The sequence below is a fragment of the Atta cephalotes genome (genome assembly GCF_000143395.1).
Source record: "Atta cephalotes unplaced genomic scaffold scaffold00052, whole genome shotgun sequence".
In the NCBI taxonomy this organism is placed as follows: domain Eukaryota; kingdom Metazoa; phylum Arthropoda; class Insecta; order Hymenoptera; family Formicidae; genus Atta; species Atta cephalotes.
The window spans coordinates 900723-911505 of NW_012130116.1; the positions used below are offsets into that span (position 1 = coordinate 900723).

The 10783-nt window shown below is 31.2% G+C and overlaps 1 protein-coding gene across 1 annotated transcript; it reads right to left on the bottom strand.

Moving 5' to 3' along the window:
* Positions 1-2121: 2121 nt before the first annotated feature.
* LOC105623037 (clavesin-2-like) lies at positions 2122-6026 on the bottom strand. Its single transcript, XM_012204439.1, has 5 exons — positions 5870-6026; positions 5057-5261; positions 4213-4336; positions 3410-3622; positions 2122-2808 (listed from the first exon to the last, which is right to left on the bottom strand). The coding sequence occupies exons 1-5, from the start codon at positions 6024-6026 to the stop codon at positions 2122-2124; spliced, it is 1386 nt and encodes a 461-aa protein (XP_012059829.1).
* Positions 6027-10783: the final 4757 nt, after the last annotated feature.

Consider the following 10783-nt stretch of genomic DNA (forward strand, 5'->3'; position numbering starts at 1 on the left):
TGTTTAATACTGTCATAGATAATAATTCTATGAATGAATGATACACACAAAAGCCTCATCTTACCTACTCTGCCATCTTTCTCTTGCGAAGTATTATATTTATATCAAGATTTTCATCTATGTAAACACTATCGAGAGATAAAGTACAAATTATACGAATATGAATTTGTATATATGAGTATGTATATTCTCATGCATTTAATATGAAATTTCTTACAATATTTGATATTCCGTAAATTTTGTGATGAAGTAAGTTTATATATGTATGATTATGTTGTAACTTTGCATTTATGAAATTCTAAGGTAACATTTATATTATATAATATCTAAATAAGAAAATGTACATGAATCTTCTGACCAATTGTTTATTGGAACTCCTTGAAATAATATAATGATCGATGTTGCGATATTAATGCAGCCAATTATATTTTAACGATATTAATTCAACATAAAATAAAAATATCGCTATGTGCAAATACGCACTCTTGCATGAGAAAAACGGAAATTTTAATTTTCAAAATGATACATTAAATATTTGTATAATAGAGAAGATAGTTCTACATATGAATATTTTCCATTTTATGTTGAATTGCAGTATTATATACCTCAAACTTCTATATATAGAATTTTCTATTTTCATACGTAATATATGTAAAATCAGATGATAGCAGGGTGCTTTTGGTAACATGTGATAAGACATTCTATATTATTTAAGACATGTATTGATGTTGAAAATTTATACACACACACACACACACACACACATATATATATATATATATATATATATATATATATTTATCTATCGAAATAAATTTTTATTATATTATTTCATCACAAGATCTTCCTCATGTCCATTATTCTTTTTTCAGCATTACTGTTGTAAATAACAAATTATTTCATTAATATGAATAATGTAAGATAATTTTATAGCTTAATTAAGTACTTTTACAATAATCAATATAATATAAAGGAAAGAAATGCGGAATGTAAGTTGTCGCGTTTAAAATATAATTTTAACTTAAATATATGTTATTATATCACATCGCGTCAAAATTATTGTACATTTAGATGCAGTGCATAATAAATCACATCTTAGAGTTCTACAAATTTCAAATTTTCTGATTTATCTTCGTAATAAATAACTTATTACATATATGTATGTATAAAATGCAGATATGTAAAAAAATTTATCTATGAGACAAATAGTTACTGGAAGAATAAGTTTCATTATAGGTTCAATATACAGCATTTGTAAGCTGAAAAAAAATGTATTTCGTAGATGCTATTTAAAGTATCTATATATGTACGTTATTTTAAAAAATATAGATTGTATTGAAAATATTTATTTTGTTACTAGCAAAAAAATATGATTTCATTAAGACTACACTATTTGTAATGTATGATATTTATATATTTCACGAAATGTCTCATGCTCATTCATTCTTCAGTTCTCATAACTGAATAGAAAAGACATTTTACCAACCGTTACAAATTTTCCAAAACATATTTGATTTTTATTAAATATATCAGAATGATTATAAAATAGCATGAACAGCCCTTATTTTTCTATTACAGTCTCTTTAATATTAATTAGATTGTTGTCCTAGAGGGAAGAGCTGCCTATGTATAATTTGATAAACAGATATCACATTTTCAACAATTGTCATAATTAAGTTAAACATGCTTAGTGCAAGGATCATAACATCATAAAATTTGTCGTATATTTTTATAAATTTTAATACAAATTTAATATTTTTGCACGTTTTATAAATACAGTTCAAGGATAAAAATTATTGAAAAACTCGACTTCGACTTTTCAGTGCGCTTATAATATTCACTTCTAATAGTATTTTAAGGTCAATATAAAAATTTCATCTCCTGATTTTATACATTCCAAGAAAGCGAAAATCCATAACCAGAAAAGCATCGAGCCAAATTATATCTAGAAAATAGTCTACAAGAGAATTTGTTGCGATCATAAAATTACTCATATAATATCTCGAAACTGTTCGAGCCGTTATTTAGAGATTCGCGTCACTTATAAAAAATTCATTTAGCAGGAAAAGATAGATTTCTATCAGTAAGTATTACAAATACTTAGATCTAAGGAGATCGACATTACGTTATGAGATTCGTTTTCTCCGACGGTGTTTCGCTGTTGCCGTTGGTGATGAGAGCCCTTTCTTCTAATCTATTATCCAATGAGTTATCCTTGCTCTCTTTACACGACCTATTGGAAATCATCTCAAACTCGTTCAAGTTGATATCCGCGTCAAAAAACGTTAAGTCAATGATATTGGACTGATCTGTTCTATCTTCAGACTGATGTGTCTCGTTTATCTTTCTGTTACTGATTCGTTCGTGTAATTGTTCCTTAATTCTGTCCTCGTTATTTCTTACTGATCCCGTCGCCTCTTTCTGTTTGTTCAATCGCTTATTTATTACATCTAGCTCTACATCCATTTGCAGCGCTCTCCCAGAGAGTTTTGTGGAATTGTCGGAATTATTCAAGAATGTTTTATCCGCGTTCGTTGGAACGTCCAAGCCATCGCTCCTCTGATGGTTTTCGTTTGCGGTTTCCGATCCGTCTCGAAGGTTGGCCGGTTCTTGCATGTCGACATGATCGTCTTTTCCCTTTTTAGCGGCGGCGGCGGCGAGCTCGGCCTCTTTCATCGCCGAGTGGATGACCGGCTCTGCCCATAATCCCGGGTTGAAGGCTGGCCCCGTTCCACCGAGCTCCGCCGGCAGGATGTCCGTTGGCAGGTGTTCGTGAAGCGTACTGAGATTGTTGCCGTGCAGATAAATCTGCCAGGAGAAAAACGATAATATCTTTTTGCGTTCGAGGGACGATTATCAGTAATGTCTAAATAATAATTTGTAGCCACATTTATGCATATTTCCGAAGGTATCGCTTTACTAAGAAATTCAGCTTATTCTATGTTTTTCTTGCAGATTACGTCGTAAGCAAGCAACGGATTTATGCGTTGAACTATTTGCTACATATGATAAAAACTGGATAGCAAATGATCAGAAATAAATTATCGAGTCTAGTTGATCTACTTGCAGGCAGACGTAATAATAAATTTTTATTATGATATATGAAATAAAATTTTACAGTTATAATTTCGTTGCGTACATTGAACTATTGAAGCATGATTATAATTATGTAAATACTTATCTCCACTCAAACCAATTGCATCAATTGACATATTTTACTTAGTTTATATTTATAGTCGAGTCTTACACTTTCAGATTGTTTTAAGTATAATCTTAATGTGTCATGAATCGTATTAGCATCTTAAGACGATTACTTAAGACGGTTTTTGAAATAAGAACAGAACGAATACCGGCCCTGAATATCGGTCTTAGAAGATTTTTTTTATGCATTACTTTATGTATGCCTTACCTTATTTCGTGTCTTCTCATCCAAAAATGGCTTCACCAGGGCCAGAGTTGCCTGGACGTAGAGCGGCGCCGAGAGGAAGTGTATTGCCTTGAATCGGGCGGGAAATCGCCCACGTAGAGCAGCTATTAAATTTCGCAGAGCCGCTGCCCCCAATGCACCGCCCTGTCGTAACGAAAATCCGCTCCAGTCTACCACGGCGACGAAACCGGATTGCTGAAAAAAAAGGAGCCGTAGGTCATCGTTAAGCATTCAAGCAGCGTGTAATAATTCCAGAAGTAGATACCGAATCTAGGCTGATCGTTTAGATTTAGCTGAATGAAACAGCATTAGCTGCTGTCGAATTCAAAACATATTAATATATTAGGTGTAGTAAAAAGAAATCCATTATTTTTCCATTCAATTTCATGCAAAAATAATGGATTTCTTTTTACTATTATTATATAAGTACATTATGATAACGAGTTATGAATTTCGACGCTTACATTTTTATATTAACATTGAACTTAAATTTTTATATCATAATATATTTTATAATATTGAATTTATTATTTTTTATTTGTAATTATTATTTTTGCATTTTATAATACTGAACTTATATTAATATAGAACTTTTGGGTCTTTTATAGTTTTTTTCATAGTTTAGTTCCATCAAGATAGGAACGATGCATCAATACCTTTCAAAATTAAGCTCTAAAAAAATTCGTTGCTTTAAAAACATAAAAAGCAGCCACTTTATAATAATATGATAATAGTTGATTTCATGGAATAAGATAATGGAAGATTGACTAATAAATAACGTGTACCTGATTTCGAGGATCTTGAATAAGTATTTCCAGAACTAAGAATATCGCTCGTTGAACGGACAATGCGGGCACGGCTACAGGATCCCATTGCGACGCCAAAATAACCAGCACGCATCTACCTTTCCTATATTAATTTATAATAAAACAAAAATTAATGAAATAATTAATAAGATAATTAATAAGATAATGATAAGATAAAATTAAAAAGATTGATTAATAATTCACACATTCTAAGTTATTAGTAATAATTAGTCAGAAATTTGTAACTAGAAATTGACTAATCATAGTCAATTATTTTTCTCATATTTAACTGTGATTAATTAGTTTCTAGCTGACTTCTGACTTCTGATTTATTACTAATGGCTTATTATAGAATGGTCATTACAAATAAATTTCTGTTTTATTTACATTATTAAAACAATTAAGAAAGAGATAAGATTTTTTCTCTTTTAAATAGCTTAGATTACCAAAAGTATTTAAATATTAAATAACTCGATCACGAATACGTTTGCATTCTTGTATAAAACAAAATACCATGTTAATATTTATGCACAAGACGAAGCATTTCCGGCACGTTCACGGCGCGTGCCGATAACGACGGAAAGGCGAATAAGCATAAATTAGCAGGGCGTTCATCAGAAACTAACTGTAAGAGCCTAAGGAACATATCAAGTCAAGTGAAAAAGTCAAAATAACTTTATTTTGACGTCATGAAAATTTATAAAATTTTCAAAACGTTTGCCAAATTTATAAAATTTGACTATTATTGACGTTGAGAATCAAAATGAACTCATTAAAATTTTTTGTTGACTTTTTGTGTCCTTTGAGAGATCATTATTCATACCTGTCACGTGCAGGTAAGACACCCGGTATACCTGCGCGAAGCGCACGCTGCAATGCCGGATCCCGGGCAGTGAGATTACCGAAGATATCCTGGCGATGTGTTATTTGCGCCTGATAAGCGGCTATCAAAGCCGCTGCTTGCTCGGTGCGATACTTCCGGGCTAGCAGGAAGCGCGTGATATATTCATCCGTGCAATGTTCCAGGTCTGAACATAACAAACGAAGGCCAATCATTGCAATGCTATTCGTGAAATGCTGTGCGCGACCGGAAGCAATTCGAATGAGAATATTCCCCGGAAGTGTATATACAACATAGACTGAACATACTAATATTTGTCCTTAATTGTCTATCTTTCTCGTTTTTACAATTAATTGAAGATTATTTTTATTCAGGCAATTGTAAAAAACAGTTGTTGATAACTTCACTTGAAAAATAGAATAGTCACATTATTATTTTGAGTTCTGTTCTTTGTCATTATATTGAACATTAAATTTTTTTCTCACTTTCGTCAAACTTTAAATATTATCTATTTTATTTTAAGTACAATAACAAGTATACACTCCCCATGTAACAATTCTTTCAAGAGATGTTTGTGCTGTATGAAGAGTGTACTCATCCTGAAGATATCTAGAGGATGTCTCTATGTCTTCTGAACGTCTTAGATGTTTCCAGGACGTCTCATGGATAAATACACTATACATACACTCGTTTAGTCATAGAAAGAATAGAGCCAGTACATATTGTCTCTCATAAGAACGATATTCGATACACATGTGATAAATTAATTTTGATTTTATTTAGTGCAATTCTTACCTACATCCGGCATTTGTCGAAGTATAGACCTGACAGTCTTAATGGCTAGTTTCTTATCACGTTTATCGAATCTGCCTCCCTCTTCATAAATGCTACGGACCAAACTACTACGACCTCGGGCGGGATCGCACCACATATATTCGCAGTATTCGGACATTTTGTTTTCTTTTTCGGATACGCGTCGATAATCTGAAACATTACAAATAAAACATTTTTTCATGACACCAATTTTTGATTGTTTTAAAATACGCAATGAAATTTTTCCGATATCGAATTTTGATATTTTCGAAGCATTCACAAGATCTGATGAGAAATCTGACATCGAGAATTCGTAAATAAAAAAATTTATACCTGCGATATAAATATAAATGCGTATATGATAATTTTATTTGGGTCGAGTTTAAATAACAAAATAAATTCAAGGTGAAAACGAGATCAATCGCCAAAATGATGAAAAAAACGAAGTTTATTTCTCCTGAGACAAATGTTGAATGAAGAATTGCGAAACAAATATTTCTTACGACATTTTCATTGATATATTAATATTTATTAGTTGATGAAAAACATTTCTGTGAAATATATCTCATCAAATGTAAAAAAATAAAATAGATGACTTATTTTTTAAGAATAAAATTTTATTGCACATATTTAAATAAATATTTATTTCACTGAAATAAATATATTTCTCTCAAATAAATTTTGTAAGACAAGTAACTTTATCTCAGGGAAAGAAATATACACAGAAACATTTATCATCAAATAAAAGACAAGTCATCATGACATCAAAATAACATGAAAAAAACTTCAAAATGATCCATTAAAAGTCACTTTTCAATTATGACTTTTATTATTTTAACATTATTGTGACTTGTTGCTCTGTTAATTGGAGCACAGAGTAGGTATATAGTGATATTTTTTATTTTCATTCATTAGTTATCAAATGTACATAATATATCTGCGATTTTATTTTTTTATTATTAACGAAGTGGACAACGAAGTAACACATATAGGAGTAACACATGAGAAGAACCATGTCCGCTAGCAAAAGCGGGACGCGCTCTGAATCATACACGGCGTGTCGTGTTCAAGCACGACTGCACATTGCACTGGGCAACAAAGAGAATGTATATAACGTCCGATGAATGATTTGCAAAGTATAGTTACAGGTTTAAATTGTGTATAGTTATAGGCCGCATCAGATAAATAATGCGAAATTTATCTAACGGATGTTTTTTGCTCAAAAAGCGATAATTCGCGATTGCGCTTCTCCATGTTGGAAAATGACGCGGTTTGTATTCGTTGGAAGCTGGAAGATAAGTTGAATCCGATGAGCATCTAGGTGAAGGTGAGAATAGCGTCGAGATAAGACTCGTCTTAAAAGATTTCATTTCGCATTTCGCTTTTTCCTCGCGTTAATAGCAAAGTGCAGCGCATTGCCCCAAGGATGACTCACAGAAAATCATCCTTGTGAAGCGCATCATGCGAGCGTTCTTTCGACCGGTTCGGATAATTATTTCGCGAAAGTTTCACACGACCTTGCAACGGGCGATCGATCGATTTACAATCACTTTCCAAGCGGCTAGCACGTCAAGATGCAATCGTTTTGGTACACTGGGCAAAAATTAGATTATTGTTGATAGCACGAAATTTTGCCGAAATGACATTCAATTCAAAAAACGAAGCTAACAAGGAAACATTCTAAAAGTGATATTGGTCCATTTGGAAATCAATAACACCCTGGACCTAAAATCTAAATAACTCATCTAATGACTCTCTTCAATCTCTACAATTTTTATTTAAAACGTTTTTTTTTTCCAAAATGTATTGTTCTCGAGATATTTTGTGTTTAAGTTAAAATGATCAAACAAATTCCAACCTAAGTCAGATACAGAATTTGTAAGATTCCAAGATTTGACTATCTAGAATATTAATTTCAAACGTTTCGAACTTTTCGATTAATAATGTTAATTTTTTTTATATTACTTAACATGTTCCTTTGTAAGATATTTCATATTCCTTCGAGAGGATCAGAATGGAAGATTTGATTATCAGTTTAAAATAAATTGTACGATTTTAATTAGCTGTGTTTAGCAGAAAAAGCAATTTCGAAATTGTTGTAAAATTCTTTATGATTGATTTTACTCTAGTTTCTCACTGAAACTAAATATATAAATCAATTATATTAAAAAAATCTTACAACAATGCTTTTTTCTGCTCAACGCAACCAATTGTAATTAACGCTAACGAGATAGTGTGGTAAATGAACTGATGTGAGACCAAGATAAACTGCGAACTGTTGATGAATGAAACTGAGGACGACCGATATCTTGCCTGGCCGGTCGGAGCCGGTTTCAGAAACGGTACTTAAACGTCTTGTAAGTTAATAAAGAACATAAATTACATATATCAAAATTATTACCTGCATATCTTACAGCTTTCCTGTCGGTACGGATCTCGAATCCTTGATTATGAAACGTTATTAAAAGATATTTGCACAAAACCGAATTATTTTTAACGATATGTTAATTATTTTCGATTAAAAGTAGATCTAGTCGAGAAGATAAATAGAAATCCAAATAATGAAAAATAGAACAACGTATCTAATTTATACCATTACGTCAGATATGTCTGTCTCTCCGATAAAGTTTACCGAACCGTTAATTACTACCTCAGCAACACGGTAAAAGCTGCGCACTGGCGTGCAAATTGAAAGCGATGAAGGAACAAGAAAAACAGACGTAATTATAGCGACCCCGAAGAATTAATTAATCTTTCGGACCTGCAAAACAATTATTGATGCTAATAATCTATAAGCCTCATTTAATAAATAATTAATTAAAAGATATCAATGAATATCAAGAAATCAAAATAACAAAAAGTGAATATTAAGTATATTTTAAGAATAATCCAAATTTGCAGATATATAATAAAGAAAATTACATTATTTGATATTTTTAACAAAGAAATTTATAAATTTAAATGAATAGAATAGACTCACTAGTCAGCTGGAGAGTTAAGAAAGAGTTATGTAAGAACGCAAACAATGAAACTACAACGAAAGCGAGAAAAATCGAAATAGAAGATAAAAGAAAAGAAATACATCACATACTTACAGTGTAAGAGAGACTCGTATCACGTATAAATCTCTAAAAGAGAAGAGATTCCTGATTCTCTTTGCGCTCCTAATCGGGAAGCGTCGTGATGGTGAACACGAGGACAAAATCGGCGACGCACCTGCGCGACCGACAGAACTGTGCGCGCAATGAAGAGTTACTTGGACTCGCGGCGGCCGGCGCCGATTCGTTCGAAAGTGTCAGAGCGTTGAGAAACATGAGACGGAGAGCGAGGGGTAATAACCACAACGGGATTATACATTGCGAGAGAACAAAAAAGAAACGGGACGGAAAGAGCTCACCAATGGGGCAGAGATGAAGAGAGAGGGAAAGAGAGAGGAAAGCCGGTTACCAATAACTTGCCGCTGACTCACCGCTCCATGTTCTCCTTGCACCCCCTTGCTATTGTAATCTCATCCCGAAAAATTGGCTGCGTTCAGAAAAAGCATCTTTGCTTACTGTGTTATAAGATATTTTAATAATGATTAGTTCTTACCCTTAATTAATTATATCTGTTTTTATAAATGTGTTAATATTTATAGTTTAACTAAAGTATATACGTACGAAAATTATATTTATAACAATTTATTTTCCTTGAATAACAAGATTTTGTCATTTTACTTATTCTATTTATTATTATTTTTATTATTATTAAATTAAAATTAAAAATGATATAAATTTCAATTTTTTAATACAATACTTTAAGTCGAGTTTTAAGTACTTAAAATGACTTACACAAAGTTTTATTGCGATTCAAACATTAGTTATAAAGATTTAGAAGAAATAAATATTTTGTTTATTTACAGAACAATTAATTTCTACATTACGATGTAATTTTGCATAAATCATCTCAAATACCTAAAGCACTGTATAAAAAATTGGGAATTTTATTTTATAAAACATTTGTATACATTTCTATTAGAGTACAGATTTAGAAAATGTTTCTTCTTGAAATAATTTTTGATCCAGATGACCCATTGCTTAATTGTTTGTATTAAATAATAAGATTATAAACGAGATATTGTGTTACTTTTAAGTGCGATCTGGAATAATCTGTAATTTTTTTCATTGCTTTTTCATTACTTTGAAGTATGTGTAATATATCCTTAATTCTTCACTGGATTTAAATGTATGACCAATTATATTAATATTACTAAAAATATTATATTAAAGTTTTATATATATTTTATATATTAAAGATAATATTTTATATTAAAGAATCTGACAACAATAGCAAAGCTGCTTTTTTACTGAACGCTATAACCATTGTTGCGTTCCAAAAAATTGTCTACGATCTATTAGACGAGGATATCATAGTGACTGACGCGCGACTGGCGCCATGATTATCGACGAGCGGAACTGAGTAAAACGTTACCAGGGCGATGTGAGTGGGTGGTGTAACAATAAGTGTACGTATTATGTACCTACTTGGCCACGCGAATCGAGGAGTGTCGACTCTTATTTCTAGAATTCTAAAATAGACTAAAGGATCATAAAATTTTTCAAGACACAAAACTTGCTTTTGTGGTAAAAATATTTAAGAATAACTCTTTTAGGAAGGATTTCGAAAGAAGATGAAATATTAAGTGGAAATATATGTATGAAGTGTTGTCTGAAAATAATTTTGTGTCAAATTTATCTTTACATGTATCTTTATATATATATATATATATATATATATATATATATATATATGTGTGTGTGTGTGTAGTAATAATATATATATATAGTAGTAAGTAACGTACTAACGAACTAAATAAAAAATTAAAGTTAAGTTAAATTTAAAATTAAATTAATTAAG